This window comes from Bubalus kerabau, chromosome 17, assembly GCF_029407905.1.
Source record: "Bubalus kerabau isolate K-KA32 ecotype Philippines breed swamp buffalo chromosome 17, PCC_UOA_SB_1v2, whole genome shotgun sequence".
In the NCBI taxonomy this organism is placed as follows: domain Eukaryota; kingdom Metazoa; phylum Chordata; class Mammalia; order Artiodactyla; family Bovidae; genus Bubalus; species Bubalus kerabau.
In genome coordinates this window covers 43,425,332-43,443,083 of record NC_073640.1, presented here as the reverse complement: position 1 = coordinate 43,443,083, position 17,752 = coordinate 43,425,332, and the positions used below count along the sequence as shown (strand labels likewise).

General features: G+C 51.4%; 1 protein-coding gene across 2 annotated transcripts; it reads right to left on the bottom strand.

Annotated features, from left to right (window-relative positions):
* Positions 1 to 8,300: 8,300 nt before the first annotated feature.
* Positions 8,301 to 17,499, bottom strand: POP4 (POP4 homolog, ribonuclease P/MRP subunit). 2 transcript variants are annotated; one of them, XM_055552533.1, is made up of 7 exons: positions 17,218 to 17,499; positions 15,215 to 15,267; positions 13,421 to 13,647; positions 11,757 to 11,834; positions 11,544 to 11,605; positions 9,770 to 9,871; positions 8,301 to 8,822 (listed from the first exon to the last, which is right to left on the bottom strand). In XM_055552533.1, exons 1-7 carry the CDS (start codon positions 17,222 to 17,224, stop codon positions 8,686 to 8,688), a joined length of 666 nt encoding a protein of 221 aa, XP_055408508.1. In that variant the 5' UTR covers positions 17,225 to 17,499; the 3' UTR covers positions 8,301 to 8,685. The 2 variants fall into 2 exon arrangements, with proteins under 2 accessions (XP_055408508.1, XP_055408509.1); XM_055552534.1 differs by having other exon boundaries at positions 13,421 to 13,644; positions 17,218 to 17,498.
* Positions 17,500 to 17,752: the final 253 nt, after the last annotated feature.

Below are 17,752 nucleotides of genomic sequence, written 5' to 3'. Positions count from 1 at the left end.
ATATTGTGGGAACTCTCCAAATCTGGGGGTAATATGCACAGTCAATGGAGTAGGAAATGGCAACCCACTTCAGTATTCTTGTCTGGAAAAGGCCATGGACAGAGGAGTCTGTCAGGCTACAGGGTTGCAAAGTTAGTCAGACACAACTGAGTGACTCAGCACACTGAGCACACACACACACACACACACACAGAGTAAATCTTCTTTAAATTATTTATTTGACTGTGTTGAGTCTTTGTTGCGGCACATGGTCTCTTTTATGCAAAGCGTGGACTTCTCTCCAGTTGTGGCGTGGAGGCTTAATTGCCCTGCAGCACATGAATCTCAGTTCTTCAACCAGAGATCAAATCCGCATCCCCCTGCATTGGAAGGCGATTCTTAACCACTTGCCCTCCAGGGAAGTCCCACAGAGTAAACCTTACTCATTGTGCTTTATTTGTGACGCTTATTTTACAGATGGGGACACAGGCACTGCAGAGGTGGTGGCTTGCCTAAGCGACAGGGCCAAAGCAGCTGAGGACATCTCAGAAGGGTGCCCACACCACTCCCTGTTCTTGGCCCAGCTTTCCCATCTTCCTCTTCATTTCCTGCTGCCCAGGGGTTCCTCCTTCATTCCCCACCGGCCCACTGGCTCTTTCTTGTCCGAGACAGCTCAACTGCAGCCTCCTCCCACCTCCTTGGCCCTGCTGGCCGTGTTCCAGCCCCTCCACTTACAGCCTGGCTGGCTGAGGCCACCCTCTGCTTACTGACCTGTAAGGCTCCACCTTACAGGGCACAAGGCTGTGAATGGAGACTCAGGTGGCGGCTCATGTGGGAGGCTTGTGAACACAAGGCCTTGTCCGTGGGGAGTGGTGTGCACCCTTCAAACCTGCTTATGTGTATCCCTGAGGCTGGCACTCTGCTCCCTCACAGGGACAGCCTCCTTGCTGGTCCTCCAGGCCTGGCCATGGCCAGCTCCAGCTCACCCTTGTCTCCTCTCCTCCCCCTGACCCTGGCTTCCTGCCGCCCTGCCCAGTATCCAAAGCCTTCAGCTGCAGTCAGTACTCTTCCCCTACCCACGCCCCTCTGCCTGCCTCCAGTTCCTCTGTAGGAGGTCCCTTTGCCTGCCTGGCTCCAGCTCAGCCCTCTGGCCTCATCTTAAGGTCAGGTCCCCAGGGAAACCTGCTCCACCTCCAGACCTACCAGCTTCCCCTGGTAGGTCCTGTTTTCCACCCCTGCCACCCCGCTCTGCAGCCCCCAAAATAACCGTTCCCACCACTTGCTGTCTGTCACACCCGCTAGAGCTTCTGATGGGTGGGGACGAGGACGTCTGTGGTGATCACACCCTAGTAACAGCGCTGCTAACTTCTTGGTCGTGGAGGCCCAGGGCAGAGGGAAAGAGCACATATTTTGAGAGGGAGGTGTTAAAACTGTGAAGTTGGTGACACACCACATTTCTCAGGACTTTGAGTTTCCTCACTTTCAATCCATGATCCTTGAGCAAGAGCTGTTAGGGTAACCCAGCTACCATCAAAAAACAAGATTTCTGGGAGATGCTTAACTTGTAGAAACATATGCAGCACCCACATAAGGGACTCACACACAGAAAGGACACAGATCCTAAATTCATAGCCCTGCGAGTTATCAGACGGCATATGCAAATCATGTTTCCAGTCCCCAGGCCACGGTGTCCCGTCTTCTGTGGGCTAGGCATCAAACAACACTCCAGGCTCAAATCATGTTGTCACATCTCCTGCAGGGACAGGCCCTCCTCCCTCAGAAGGTCATGCTCACAGGGCCGGAACTTATCATAGCCTCTCCTGCACACAGAGGAGCTGACTGGTGTTTCAGGTGGCAAGCTGGAAAATGGTGAACAAGCCCTGATTGGTAGTGTGGTCTAAATATTCACACCATGGCTGGTCTCGAGTTGCTGACGTGAATGGTATAGTGAAGCTGGGAAGAGAGGCACACGTCAACTCTCCCGGGCTGGGGAGCCCCTCCAGCACACCTCAGGCTTAGGGTCTGTGTTGTTGTGAACATCACCACAGCCACACACTTTCTGGGGAGGCAGAGGGCAACTGAGGATGCTTTCCATCTCACAGCACTGCAGGGCAAGCTTCCACTGAATGGGAGGGCAGGGCCACACGCAGCTCCATCTGCAACATCATTTCTCTCCCCTTTCTTCTGGCAGAGGATGCATGTTAATCTGTATAGATTAAATAAAACTACCATGAACACACTGTTTTTTCCACATCCTTTGTGGCTGAACCTGCAAGTCAAGAGTAAGTTGGACCCTGAGTTCGAGTTTCCTGATTGATTACTGAGCTTCTTGAGCTCAGCACACTCTCGGGCTGGGTCACCTGCACCAGCCACACCTGCTTCCCCTCACACCCGGGGCTCCAGCCTGTGAAGCTGGAAAGGGCAGAGGAGCGCTGGCCACACACACTGCATGTCACAGCTGAGTGTATCTGGCTGAGTAGACGGAAGGGCAGGCCCGATGACACGGGGCATCGCTGCTGCCTGGGATGCCTGCCAGTGTGGAAGGTGTGGAGCCTCTGGGTCGCAGGACACAGTTCTGCTCTGCTGTGGACAAGTGTGGCAGTGGTTGGTGGGGTATTGTCTGGGCTGGAGGGGGTCATGGCCAGCGTCACAGCTGCTGTGTGTCAACCCTTATCCATCATCAAGCCATACTCTTGGCTCCTTGTTTTTTTTTTTTTTTTTTTTTGTCAGACAGGAACTATTTAACTGAACACTTATGCACTGAGGAAACAATGGTTATAATGCCAAACGAGACAAGCGAAGTCCAGGTGTTCACGGGACTCATATTCTAGTGGAAGAAGATGACAGTAAATAACAGGCAAGATTGTTAGATACTAAGAAATGCTACAGAAAATGTAAGATGGAATCATACGAGAGGGGCTGGCGTGGGGCTGCTCAGAGGAGGCCGCTCTGAGGGAGGCCAGTTGTGGAGAGTTGAATACAGAGGGGCTGCCTTGTGGTTGCAAGTCCAGGGGAAGAGCGTCCCAGGCTGAGTGACAGGTGCCAACACAGAGTAGGGCTATGCAGAGAAGGCGTGGGGGTGGGACACTGGGGAGGTGGGCTAGGCCAGGGCTGGAGAGGGCCCCGATGACCCTGGTCAGAAGCTGGCTTTAATTCAAAGAGCACTGGGAAGTCTACCTGCGGGTTTTGAGCAGAAGGGCGATAAGATCTGAGTCATGCTTCACAAAGGTCATGTCGGCTGTGGTCGGGCCCCACGTGGAGGCGGTGGTGGGGGGTGGCGGTAGGGAGGGGCTGTGGCTGTTGGTTGAGATGAGAGCAGGTGGGAGCAGGGAGATAGCAAGGAGGGCTGGAAGGAGGGCCCTTTATGGAAGCACTTTATGGAAGACGGGTTGGGGGGCATGAATGCAAGAGAGGATGATGCCTGGGTTTCTGGCTTAAGTAATGGGAGAGCCAGGAGGCCATTCACTGAGGTGGGAGCAAAGGAAAGTCAGTAGCTCTGTGTACTGCCATATCAGGCTGGGGTGGGCTGGGGGGCCATGAGATCTGCAGGTGGAGCTTTCAACGTGCACTTGCGTTCATTCCCTCATGGAGCACCTGTTAGGGTTCAGACAGTGTTTCTACATCACTGGGGAGACAGCAGAGATCAGTACAAAGTCGTCCTTCAGAAGTTCACACTGGAACGGGGTGGGGAGGCAGACAATACAGTTACAGACTTGGGTCTGGGGTTAGGAGGCAGCTAGGCTGCCAATATGATTTTGAGAGTCAAGTGTATTTGAAATTGTGGATGAGACCAGCTACAGAGCAAATGCAGAAGAGTCCAAAGCTGGAGTTCAGGGCTTAACCAACATTTGAAAGTTTGGAACAGGACAAGAAACCATGAAAGAACACTTGAGAAGGTGTGGCCAGAGAGGCAGGAGGAAAGTCAGGGAGTGTGGGGCTTCGGAGGTGTTTTGAGAGGCAGGGAATGATTAGTCATGACAAAAGCGGATGAGAGATGAACTAAGAGAGAACTGACTACTGATTCTGGAAAGCTATAGTTCATTTGAGTGGGAGCTGTTTAGTGGGAGCTGTTTAGCTCCACTAAAAAGCCAATATGATTTGGCTTTTAGTTTAGTGGAGCGGGGTGGGGGGAGGTGGGGAGGCGGGGGGGCCAAAAGTGATAGAATGTTTTACTTTCATCCCATTTCACCCTATTCTGCCCACCCCTTGCAGCCAGTCCTACTCACTAGAGTGTGCCACCTCTCCTGATCCACACAGCTATGGTATCTAGTGAGAATCTCTGGCTGAGTCCCTCCTTCCTCCATTTCCTTCCCACAGCCAGGAGCTGTCTGAAGGACCGGGTCAGCAAATGTTTTCTGTGAAAGGTAGACGAAGCGGGCAGAGCAGGACTGTGCTCCTGAGAACTGCCTCTGATGGCTGGACCCTCTTTGGGCAGAGCTGACCAGGACACGGCATGGTTGAGCCGTGCCTGGGGCCTTGTCCACTGCAGACCCCGCCGGGGATAACAGAACCAACACTCCCATCTCTGTGTCTGTCTACTTAGCAGTGCTTGTCCTTCACAGCTCAGGAAAAATTACCAAGAATGTTATTGACTCTAATTTTAATTTGTCTAGCACTCTTGTTAATGATGTCTATTTAAGACATCCATTAAAGGCCCATGAGGTTAATTAAATGGACAATTCCAATACAGTTCTATTAGAACCCCCTCTATTAAATTAATATTATAGACATTTAACAGATGTCTTAATTAGACATTATAGTTAAGAAATGCAAACTAAATTAGAACTAAAGCCATTGTCCAGAAAGCAAGCTTTTTACCATAATTTATGGCTTTTGGGGGGAATGCTCATGTTTACTCTTCAAAACCTGAGAGATCAGTCATTTGACAATCTTTTCCAGCATTCAGAAAGCACCATCCCGAGAGGCCCAAACCTTAAATCACAGTCCAGATGTCAGAGCTGGAAAAGACTTCAGATACCATCTGGAGTCCAGCATCCTCAAACATCAACGATTGGAGGAACCAGCTGGGGTCTTAGAGAAACAGAAAGCTGTCTGGGCTCCACCCGTGGAGTATGATTGCAGCCCAGAATCTGGCTGCTTTTAACACATATCCTGCAGATTCTCACACAGGTAGTGCCAGAATCCCACTTCAGGAAGCCCTGATCTAGTCTCAAGGCCACACTTGACAGATGGTGCTACTAAGGCCTTGGAAGACTTCAGAACTGGGTGACTGGATCAGCACAATTCCACAGCCTGCCCCAATGCAGTAGAACTTTTCTAGCGGCTCCCGCCATCTCTCCTCTCCTGTTGGGCATCTCCTGAGTTTGGTAGCCATAGCCCCAGAGCCTTTCCTGTCTCTCCTCTGCTGGCCCCAGGCCCTCTGGGCAGGTGATTTCCTGGGTCCTCCATGTTGGCCCTGCAGGCCCCTGCCGAGCCTGTGTGACCGCGCTCTTAAACATCCCACAACTGCCTGGATCCAGAGCCACCTCCAGGGAGCCTCCCTTGCCCACTCTGCCCACCTGTGTGTTCATTTCCTTTCCCAACCAGACTCTGCCTGGCCCCAAGAAGAGGGCTTGGGAAGAGGAGCTGTTTGCAGAAATGTAAGAGAAGCTGGAACCGTCTGAGCTCCTGGTATTGGAGGGAGCAGCTGAGTTGAAGTTCCATGAGCAAATTCTGGAATCCTGTGGTGATGGGAGCTCAGGGTCCAGCAGGTGGGTTGGATGAACTGGCTAATGGTCTGAGCACCCCATAGACGGGTGTGGGAAGGCTGGGCCAGGCCAGTATCTGAGGATGTGGGTCAGGGTGCAGGGCACAACTAGTCTGTCCCACCTGGGACACCTCCATGGCTGTTATAGACTGAATCATGGTCCCTCCAGATTCCTCTGTTGAAGCCCTGGGCCTTTAAGGAGGTAATTAAAGTTAAATAAGCTTAGGAAGGTGGGGCTTTAATTCCATAAGACTGGTGTCTTTATAAGAGGCAGAGACATCAGCGATCTCCTCTCACCTCTCCCCGAGTGCACACAGGTGGTCATCTGAGGACACAGTGATGCGGCCAAGAAGAAAGCTCTTACCAGACAGCAACCCTGACGGCACCTTAATCTTGGACGTCCGGCCTCCAGAACAATGAGAAAAGAAATGTCTGTTGATTAAGCTGACTCCCTGCAGTATTGTTATAGCAGGCTGGGCTAATAAGGCATGGCCCACGCTGCCCCTCTCACCCTCCAGGTGCTTCATCCTTTTCCTGCCCTAGAGGCGCTGGCCTGTCCTCTGCAGGCCCTGCACTGTGGCTGTGTCCTTCTCAGAACTGGCCCTAGGGGATGTAAAGGGCCTGGGGCCCGCTCGCTCTTGGGGGGGGGACAGTGGGTCACTGTACCCACGTCTCCTGTCTTGTCCCATGGTGTTAACTCTTCTGTTGCTTCACAGGCCTCTCTTGGGGCACAGGGTTCTCCCCTGCATGAAGGCTTATACACAAGGCAAATTTCACTGTGTCTCAGAGTAGCCTATGTGTCCAGGGCCCCAGCTCTGCTGGAGCTCTGCTCCCTGGGCAGTGGAGATGGGCGAGACTGGACTGCAAAGAACTACACTGCTCTCCAAGACAAGCCCTGTGCTGCAGCCACGGGGACATGGCCAGCCCCATGCACCTGCCTGCGCAGTGTTTAGTACAGTTTCATCGGGCTCGCTCACTCACAGTCAGCGCCCAGCCCAGCCTGGGCCCTCCTCACCCCCTCCTCTGCCTTTGAGGACGGCGTGGTCCATGGGGCACAGGGCCTCATGGCCCCTAGGGACAAAAGGGTCTCCCAGAAACAGGCAGCACAGCAGCAGCAGCTTTGTGGCAGGTGAGCGTTCTCACCAAGTCTCCTTGGGGAGGGGGAGAGAAGTCTACAAACTAAACAGCCACTCACATGGAAACTTGAGTCTGAGCCAAATGAAAAACAGATTTCACATGGCAATTGGTTCCAACAACTTTTCTGGAAAGCAACTGTATATTTATACAACATTGGCCGCCTTTTACATTGCAGAGGGGTGGGTAAGAGCAGTGGGATTTAGAAGTGATAGCACCTATGCTGTTACCAGTGTGGCACTTTCAGACAGCCGGAAGAACAGAAGCCGTATTATGGGAAAGACAAGAGATTCCCTCAGAAAGCGGGAACCCAGGTAATAAAGGATACACTCTCGAAGTCGCTTCCCATCCTAAAACGTGTGGCTCTGGAGCTAGACTATAGGGTTCAAATCCCAGCTTGACCCCTCTCAGGTGGTGAGGGCCCAGGCAAGAAAGTGCTCTGACTCTGATGTCCTTGTGGCCACACCCAATGGCTGTCACTGGGTCAGGATGCCCTGTCTGAGGTGGTGCTGGGAACTGTGCTCCAAACCACAGGCAACGGTGGCTAGACTGCGGAGAACACCCCAGGAGACCCAGACCCTCCTGCTAAGTGAGGGACAGCAGAGAGGGAAGCGGGGTCGAGCTGCCAGGCGTGTATGACCGTGGGAGACTCTCGGTGGGCTCAGCCTTCAGGAGGCACAGCCAGGCCTTTTCTCTGTTCTCCAGCTGATGTGAAATGAGTGTTCACACTCCCTTTGCCGTGTCTTGTCCCATGTGGAGTCTGAGCGGGAAAGGCTGAGAAAGTAAAGCTCTGGCGTTGCTGCTTCTCTTGGTGTGGAAGCAAAAAGCACATGATTTGCCACCAGTTTGTCATCAGGAGTGCTCTGCCTTCACCTTGCTGACTGGCAAACACCTGCTGCTAAAGGAAACGGTGATAGGGCCTTCTAAGCCACACGGCTTTTTTAATAGCAGACCCGGAAGGCTGGTCCCCACCGTTCTCATTCGGCGTGTTTGTACTCAGGCCTGCGTAGAAGGGCCCCATCTACTGGCCCACGGGCACACTGCCCACAGGCCTAGGGTCAGCCTGGAGAGCCATGCTTTTTGGCAGCAGAAATGGAACCAAGTCACCTAAGGCGGCACCGTTGGGGACTCAGGCTTTCCTAGCAAGTTAGACCTTGGGAAAGGCTGTAGTCTTATTTTCCCTTCAGTCCACCTTCCTCTGGAACCTAATAGACTCAGGAATTGAGAACACTCCATAGGCTTAAGCTCCCTGTACTGGAACTTTCTTCTGCTTTCTAGAAACAGCAAAGTAAACCTTGGTTAGGTCACAGAGCTTGACAGAAGGCATGATTTAAAGTGACGCATCGAAGATGCAGGCACCTCTGAACTAGTGAGACTCGGGGCCTCATGGCACCCAGAGCAAAGTAAAGGCACAAGCCAGGGAGAGCCTCAGGCCTCTCTTCCCTTCCGTCCTGGCTGTGCTGCAGAAATCACTCCTGTGGCCTGTTCATGCCCACACGCATATTTTATTATCATACAAACTACTGATTTATCAAACAACATTCTGAAAACACAGAAAAGTATGAGAAAGGAAAACCAAATAAACTATTTAGGTCAACTTGTGTTAATCCTGGTGCTTTCTGCCGATCTTTTCTCTCCATGGGATTAGTATAAAAACAAGAGCATCTACAAAGACACATCCCTCTGGTCCCTGAATTCTGTGCTCAGTACAGTGTGCTTCTTCCCAGATGACTAAGTGTCCTTAACGCTGATTTAAACTGGCTGGAAGTGGTCTATAACCAGAACTGGCCTGACCATCTCTTTCCTGAAAGGTGGATGTTTCCAGTCTTCGGCTGGAATAAATAATCCCCTTAGGCAGCAACAGCTCACAGGTCAATTGTTCCCTTGGCTTTGAACTTTTTTGCAGACCGCTCACTTGACCGTAGCTGGAATTTGCTACCATAAATGTAGGAAATGAAGCCATCGATCTCCACGGTGAACACACAGTTTAGCTTGGGGATAACTGAAAAAAAGTAAGAGAAAAAGGATAAGGAAAAAATTCTGGCAGTTAGTTCACTTTTACAGAAACTATCATTCCCAAGATGTTTGTATTAGAAAATAAACAAAGCTACTAGGGAAGACATTAGGAAATGGAGGAACCCACAAAGTTAACAATACCAGGATGAAGGTGATGATTCTACCAGAAGGCCAATGTACTCACGTTTTAAATATAACTCAACACCTAGTTTTCAGGGTGAAAGGCTATGAACCAAACTCCCAGAATCAAAAACTCCCAGAAAAACTGCCACAAACAGGTCTTACCACATAACCTGCAGACAGACTCATGGCTTTATGCTTCCTGGGGAAACCTGTGCACCACTTTCTGAGGTTTAAATGAGAGCAGAGGAACATATAGGGAAACGGAAGCAAGCCGCAAGAAATCCAAGGGTCAAAAATTAAAGGAACAACCCCCACTGCGGTTTTGAAATCTCTGGATTCGTGGGCAAGGCGGGGGTGTGGGAATCCTGACAGACCAGGTGCTCCTCTGCCAGAGCGGTGAGCACAACGGGCAGATGAGCGGGGACTCGAGTCCCTGGATCCCAGGGCGCGGGCTCTGGGAACTCCATGGGCAGGCGCTGCCTTGGCTTCCTCCCTACTAGCTCTCTGGCTACAATCCTCTGGGAAGCAGCAGCCTTTGGGCAGGTGGAGAGTCTCAGTCCTGGAAACAGACCCAGGTGTCTGGAGGCACAGCCAAGCAACCCTTCCTTCCCTTGATCATATCTGGCCATGATGGCTGGGCTGACAAGTGTCTCAGGGAGAGCCTTGGGTGCCAGGATGGTCTCTCCAGGCTTGAGATGTAAGACAGGCAGGGATCTGCTGACTTGAAAGGCCAAACTACCTTTAGAGTCCTGAGGAAAGGGCCGACGAGCTGGCTGTGGCGGCCCTAGCCACGGCCATGCAGTCACGTACCTTTCAGGCGGTCTTCTTTAGTGATGATTTTGAAAACATGCTTTGTTTCTTGTAGAAGGATCCCTGTAACACCCACATAGGAGGGGCACTTGGATTTTGTAACTGCAAAGGAAAAGGGCAGTTCAGGGCTCAGGCCTCTGTGCTATTAGCGGAGCCACAGGCAGCCAGGCCTGTCGGGGATGAGGGCTCTGTTCCCAACCTTGAGCCAGCAGAGGAAGAAAGGGCACCAGGCGGGGCATGGCGAGGGGCAGCACTCCTGTCCTAAGTGCTGGCTACTCAGCTGGGCATGGACAAACCCAGGTTTCCCAGTCCCTTACTGGGTGCGTTATAGCCTCTGTGCTGCTCTGATAAGGTGTCCTTCAGAGGGCCTGCTGCCACAGGGTCCTAGGCAGGATTCTGGAGCCAAGAGGTCACACATGTATCCAATACCACCAAGACCCACAGTTGGGTTGCTCTGGCAAGGCCAAGTCTCACTTACAGGACCTGAATGAACACCTGTTCACCATGGTCTTCCTGTAACCTCCTATACTCTGGCCAGAATGGGCAGCCACTACAGGTCACCCAGCAATGAGCTGCCACCACGGCAGCAGGCCCCTCACCTCCTGCAACCCATCTCCCGCGTAGCCAGTACATGGTCACGGAACACCTGCTGTGTCTGGCACTGTCCTAGGCAGGTGCTGGGCACAGTAGTGAAAAGGGCAGTCCTGGGTCCTGCTCTCAGGGAGCTGTTGTTCTAATGTGGGAGGGGTAACAAATACAGACAACTGTATTTTCTGAAGTGATGAGTGCTACGAAAAAAAAAACAAGGGCCGGGTAATGGGGGAGAGGGGTCACCTTTAGTAATGGTAGACCCCTGGGAAGTGACATCTGAACAGAGACCCAAATAACAAGAAAGAATCAATCTGTGAGCACAAAGAACTCCTGGGCAGAGGGAAGAAGCAAATGCTAAGACCCTGAGGCAGGGCCAGGCCTGGTGAGAAGCAGAAAGCTGGCCAGTGTGGTTAGACCTGCTGCCCAAGGAGACTGGACAGGCTGTTTGGACCACAGTAAAGAGGCAGAAGGGACAGAACTTTTTCAGTTAAAAAAATCCTCCCTCTGGCTGCCTGGTCAGGGGAGGAGCAGTGTGCTGGTAGGAAGAGGGTCAGGCGGCTTTGCAATAATCCAGGGGAGGAGCAGCGGCTTAGATTTGGATGTTAGGGTGTGCTCACATCTCGGAGGTGCGGATGAGGAGAGAGGTGTGGATGCGCCCTAGGCTTTCGGCCTGAACCAGCAGGGGAGCGGTGCGCTGCTACCGTGGCCCTCAGCAGTGCTCAGTGGTGTCACTGACACCGACCTCAGTGGCAACTGAGACGACAAAGACCAGGGGAAGGGCTGATCTGAGGAGAGGCCCAGGCTTCTGTTTTGGACGTGTACAGTTTACAGTGACTACTGCCCAGCTGGGTGGCTATATCCAGCAGACAGTTGAATTCAAAGAGTTCAAGGGTAAGGTCTGTGCTGGAGGTGACAATTTGGGGACTGCTGGTCCAGAGCTGACATTTAAAACCACGGGACTGTTCAAGGTAGCAGGCTGTGTGTGGATACCAGCAGGGGTCTCTGTGTGGAGAAGGCACACAGAGGCCATTTAAGAGTATCCAACAAGTGGCCAGAATGGACTAAGATGTCTATAGTCATCTCCTACCCTAAGTGCTGGTGATGTGGGGATCTCAGCAGTGAAAGGAACTGGCACTGAAGGATGGCTTGGGCACCCGGATGACGTGCTCTTTGGGCAAATTACCTGAAATAATAGCGCCGTGAAGGTCTGCCTTTAGAAGCTTGGCCTGGATCATCTGTGGCTGCCTAAGAGGTAAATACAAGCTTTCAGTGTATACCATGATGATAAATTCTGAAAGAAGTAAACAGGTCTACAGACTTCTGCAGCCAGGAAATGCTAATAGCAGGGTCCCTTAGGTTCTGCTCCAAAGGGCAAGGCTTCAGAATTGCAACTCACGTGTCTGGTTTGAGGCCGTTGCATAGATCCCGGATGTACTGTTTCCAGAGTTCATGTAGAGGGAGAAAAAGACTGTATCTGTGGCAAATTCAGATAGAGGTAAAAAGTTAGGCCATGTGACATTTATAATATATGACAATATAACATCCAAAGAGCACAGAGCTTGGCTTGATGCCAAGGACAATGACCTGGATCACTGGGGCCTGGGTGCAAATCCTAGTTCTGCTTCCTATAACCACACTGAAATCCAGTACTTTCACCTCTTAAATCTTAGTTTCCTCTCCAGTAGAACACTCTCAAGGCTAAGTTTTTGCTAATGAGACGAGAAAGACGTTGCCTTCCTTTGCCCCTTCATCTTTCCTGCTGGTTAGATGCAGCCGTGACGGCTGGCGCTCAAGCAGACACCTTAGATAAAGCTGGTGCAGCAGCAAGGACGCACCCAAGGCTGCACTCCGGGGTGTCTGATGGCTGTGGAGCTGCCTGCTGCACCAGCCCAGGATGGTAGTCAACTGGACTTTTCACAGCAGAAAAGGCGCCACTGCTACTGGCTTATTGTTTAAGTAACTGCTGTTCTGAGGTTTTCTGTTATAGGAAGCTGATCCCAGTAAGTCCTCAGTAAACAGGAGTGGCTGGTTGTCATAAGTCCATGTGCAAGGTGACAGGGTCTGTCTGGAGGGTGAGAAGTGGTAGGGTGCCAGGGAGGAAGCAGGTGAGAGGACCCCGAATGGGCCTTCCTGATGCTTCATGAGGAATCCGCTTAACGAAGCTACTGGTTAGAGGAAATGAGAACCTCAGGCTGAAACCCAAAGTGGACTCCATCGGTAGGGACAGGGGCGAGGCACACCAGGGGCAGGCAGCAGTCCCTTCCTCCTCCCCAAACTCAGCTGATTTTGTGAGGGGGCCATGAACAAAGTGACAGATTCTGTCTTGTGGGATGTGGGAGGCTATTTGGCTACAGATTTTGGAACCAAAGCATATGAACAGTCCTAAGACATGCAAATGCAGAACTGTAGCCAAGGAAGGATAGAGTGTCAGCTGGAGGGAGGAACATGTCCTCCCACAGAGAGTGATGTCTCTCTCAGAAACTTCTGAAACACATGGGCAGCACGTTCTTTGGCAATAAAACCCCAGTGGGTGACTGTCTAGTGCTATTAAAAGCTACAGAGAGATACATGTTAAGAAGTATCAGTTCCTTTTGTTCTAAGAAAACTGTCGCCCCGTTGTCATGGGCGACAGACTCACTTTTGGCACTGGCCTTATTAGTTAAGGATAGGACAGAAGCCAAATTCAAAAAGGTCTGAATTGGTAAAGGAAGGCTGCCCCCTTGTGGCAGAAATGGGAGAGGCTCTCTTAGCTTAGGCGGAACAGGGGCTGCCTAACTTCCCAAAGTGAAGTTGCTCAGCCGTGCCAGACTCTGCAACCCTATGGATGGTAGCCCACCAGGCTCCTCCGTCCATAGGATTTTCCAGCGAGAATACTGGAGTGGGTTGCCATTTCCTTCTCCAGGGGATCTTCCCGACCCATGGATCAAACCTGGGCCTCCCGCGTTGCAGGCCGACTCTCTACGGTCTGAGCCACCAGGAAAGCCCTAGCTTTCCAAATCCGTACTCAGTACTAGGAAGGTTACACCGCTGGCATGGAAAGGCAGGAAAAGCTCGCCATACCTCTGCTGCTCTGGTTTAATGTCAAAGAGCCGCAGCGCCCTCCTCTGCTTGGCAGAAAGGCCTTTAGATTTCTTTCTCTTCTCCTTTTGCTTCCGGTGAGTGAAGTATTCCAGGACAACGGCCTTGCGTTGCAGGTGGTCCTCTAGGGCTTGCTGGCTCATGCGGGGCATGCTCCGCTTCAGGAAGGCCCTCACAAAGGCCTCGGCCCGCTGGGCTCCCGAGTGCTGCTTGGGGACAAGACGGTGCAGTGCTGCCCTGGCTGGGGCCACCCAGGGCCCTGGGCTCTCCCACACACCACCGCAACAGCAGGTGGCCACCTTCGCCGACCCACCTATCTACCCACGGAGGCCCACACAGCCTCTTGTTGGCCGAGTGTCCGCCAAACCAGCTGGCCAGAAGTGAAAGCCACATTTAAATGTCAATTTGTGACTGCCACACAGATCGATCACCTCAGACTCCAACTTCCTACTTTACTTCTTTGAGGTTAGTTAAGAACAAAAACAAAAAGCCACAGCAAAAACCCAAATGGACAAAAAGACTTCGCTCATCCTTGAAAGGGAGGAAAGCTTGAAAAACAATAAGGCAACAGTATTTAATCAACCATGATCAAATGAAGGCAAGCGATGGCCTCAAAGGAAATGACCCTAACACTAGGAAAAAACAGCATCATCAAGAACTCCAGGTTGGGCCCAGCCGCAGCAATTTTGACACTGGCCGTATCATTAATACTCTTTATTGAGTCTTCAGCCTTGCAGACGTGGCTTGGTACTCTCCTAGTTGGTTCTGGCATTGCATGAAGAAAGAAACTGTCAGCCCTGCACGTTCACGCTTCTCCACACAGAGCAGAGCATCATGTGGCTGTGACTGAGCGCCTGAGCTTAGAGAGAGCTTCTGGGCAAAGTAACTGTCATGACTGCGTGTAATTCTTGACAGAACATGCACTGCTGTCCCTCAGGTTGAAGTTCCACCAGTCTCTTCCTCATTCCAGTGCCTTTGCCCAGATGTGTGCCACAGCCCCAGGGAGCACTGAGGTTCTACTGAGGCTCTCCCTCTTGGCAGAGCCTTTCCTGGACTTCTTTTGCACTAACTGGGCTGCAAACACCTTGGAGCTCATGTGTCGATAGTAATTGAGCTCTCATTTCATGGAGCAGACGTGGGCTTGGGGATGGGTGGGAGATGGGCATAAATGTGATACCCACAATCTTCAAGGTTCCCCACAGTAAGGAGGGCAGTCAGCTTCAGCTCTGTGCTTTTAAATGCTAAGTAAAAATTCACTATCATCGCTATTATTATTGTGAGAGGACATTTGATTCTTTAAACACCTAAGTGGCCCACCTTTCATGCAGAAGCCAAATAAAGGTATATCAATCTTTCAAAATCTTGATTTCCTAAGTAACTCCCTCATTATGAGTCACCAGTGAACCTTCTGCCCAACTGACAAAGTATGTCTGTAGCACTCAGATACGATCCATAAATTACACTTCTGAAATATGATCTGTCTTCCCTCTTCAGGAGTGAAGCAGGCAGAGTAACAAGGTCAAATGACAGTGCTCACCATGACAGGCTTCAGGGGAGCACAGCCTGGTGTCCCCCACATGGTGAGGTGACACACCTCAAGAAGTCCCAGTTTACCACACCTGACTCCGGGAAAGCAGGCCAGCAGAACAGCAGACCTGGATTAAACCTAACATGTCTGCTGAGACGCGAGGAGTAAACTGTGGGAAAGTTAAGAAGCCGCTGAGCCATCTTTGCCATCACCTCTGTTGCTCCCAGAGCCCCTGCCAAGCACCGTACCTGAACGTCGAGCTCTTTTGCCTCCTTCTGAGAAAAGGCATGGTAGACCACACCTAGGGGGGTAAAACACACACACAAACATGGAAAGATCAATCCCGTTGGCTATGGCTGTAAATCCTAAGACTTTCCTAACCAGGAAAAGCACTTTGCTTATTGAGGGACAGAAGACAGGTGGTACAAAGAGCACAGCACCAGAGCTTTCTCAAGATGTCTAAGGTCCTACCCTCCAGCCACATCCATCCACCCTAGCAGTCCCAGTGGTGTGCTTCAGTGCTTCTCAAACTTGAATGTGTCAGAGTCTCTGGAATCTGTTGCTCTAGAACTCTAAGAATGTATCTCATTTAACAGTTATGTGACAGGGCTTTTCAGGATGAGGACAGTTGAAACTATTACATTTTGTTTACTGTTTGATGTTTAAAAAAAGACTTTTCACATTTTATTATCAATGAAGCTGAGATGTATCATACAACTGATGGTGTCCTAAATTGATAAAATACCACAGAGCTTTCTTCAAGCTCAAAATACATATTGCTCAACATGGTTTCAACCTTCAAAAACTTTCACACTCTTGTTTCTTAATTTCTTCTGAAGAAGAAAACCACAGCATTGGGGACAGAATATGGGTGTTGAAAGAATGAGACAAAGGCCTGGTTTAAGGGCCAAAGGACTAGAAAATATGGTTCACACTACACTCTTCCATCCCAGCTCTGTTGTGCTTCCCTGAATACATTTGAACAAACAAACCAAGGGGGTTACAAGTTTTATATACAGAGTATGACTCTCCCTCAACTGGAAGACAGGGATTGAAATCTGTTTGTAGAAAGTAACTTGCAGGGTATGGAACCCCAGGAATGACTGCACCTGTCACAGGTGCCTAGCGTTAAACCCAGAGGCCTTTTTTTCTCTCCTGTATCAGACATCTAACAGTTACTGAGCCCTCAATACCTACCATGACCAATTAAAAGCTATGTATATTTTATCTCATACTTTCTGAGTGACCATTTTAAAGGCGTTATTATTCCTACTATATAGTCCCAGGTGGTGCCAGTGGTAAAGAATTCGCCTGCCAATGCAGGAGACACAAGAGAAATGGGTTCAATCCCTGGGTTGGGAAGATCCCTTGGAGGAGGCAACCCATTCCAGTATTCTTGCCTGGAAAATCCCATGGGCAGAGGAACCTGGTGGGCTACAGTCCATGGGGCTGCAAAGAGTTGGACATGACTAAGCACACACACACACATTCCTGTTATGCCCTGAGAAAACTGGAAGTTCAGATATGCTGAGACACTTAACTCGATCACGTAGATCAAGAGGCAGAAGTGGAACTTAAAATCCAGTTTTAACGGTGTCACTCCCCTGACTATATACATTGCCTAGGGTGCTTGCTCACCTCCTCAGTGCTCAAACTCTCAAAGTTAGTGGTATTGTTCCCCAGCGCACCCTCTGCGCTTTACACCAGAAAAGGGTCGTTCACAGAACAGCTGGCTGGTCAGGCACCATTATCAGTACCTTCAGTTCAGTACAGTCGCTCAGTCCTGTCCGACTCTTTGCGACCACATGGACTGCAGCACACCAGGCTTCCCTGTCCATCACCAACTCCCGGAGCTTGCTCAAACTCATGTCCATTGAGTCGGTGATGCCACCAACCGTTACAAAAGGGGAAACCGGGTTGTAGAGAGGAAAAGGGACCACGCCACCATGGGAGACAGCAGCCAAGTCAGACCAAGGCCTTGGGCCCCCCTCTAGCACCACTCACCAGGGAGCAGGGAGCCCCCCTCCCCCTCCTCCGGCCCAGAGAACCCGACATCAGTTTCTAGCTCAAAGGCTGCGCCAGGCCAATCGGGACTCCGGGCCACAGTTACACTTCTAGAAGGCGGGACAATGGCCACGGCAGTTCCGTCCAGACTCCCCTGCAACCCAGTCACCCACCAATACTGAGACCTAGTCTCCGGCTCTCTAACACCCCACCCCTCTCCAGTTTCGTGGCCCTCAACCCGGCTTACTCGTCATTCTCGGACCGCTTCCGGTGCGCTCTGCTGACGTCTCCTTCAGGCGTCGCTCACTCTTCACCCGTCTCTACTTTCTTCAGCAGCCCTCGACCACTAGAGCCTCTCTCGTCCAAGTTTGTGGCGCAGACGTTCCTTGTGCCCGAAGTCGCGCGGGAAGCAGGTTGACAGACGGACGACCTGCTACTCGGAGCTGGAGTCTCGGGCTCCTGGCTCAGGGGTGGCACCGCCCGTGACGTCACTAACGCGCGCCGACTTAGATGACGCCTGCGCGTGCGCAGTACCCCCGCGCACGGTGTACTGCGAGATGACCGAGTCGCTGTCTGATGGCGCTCTCTCAGTTTGTGTGTTTTGTAGGCGAGGGACTGCCAGAAGCAGTAGGGTTGGAGTTGGGGAGTGTGGAGTTTGTGAAGTCCTGGAATAGAGCGAGACGAGTCGACTTGGAGAGGACGGAGGGAGGTTGGGGACGCGAGGAGGGTGGAAATGGGTTTGGGGATGGTGGTGGTGGTGGAGGAAATGAGTTCTGTGCGAT

Coding starts and splice junctions, on each gene's coding strand:
- POP4 (XM_055552533.1), bottom strand. Junction 11,835..13,420: donor ATTAAACCAGAGCAGCAGAG/GTATGGCGAGCT, acceptor AATTTGCCACAG/ATACAGTCTTTTTCTCCCTC. Junction 9,872..11,543: donor TCACGGCGCTATTATTTCAG/GTAATTTGCCCA, acceptor TTTCCTTTGCAG/TTACAAAATCCAAGTGCCCC.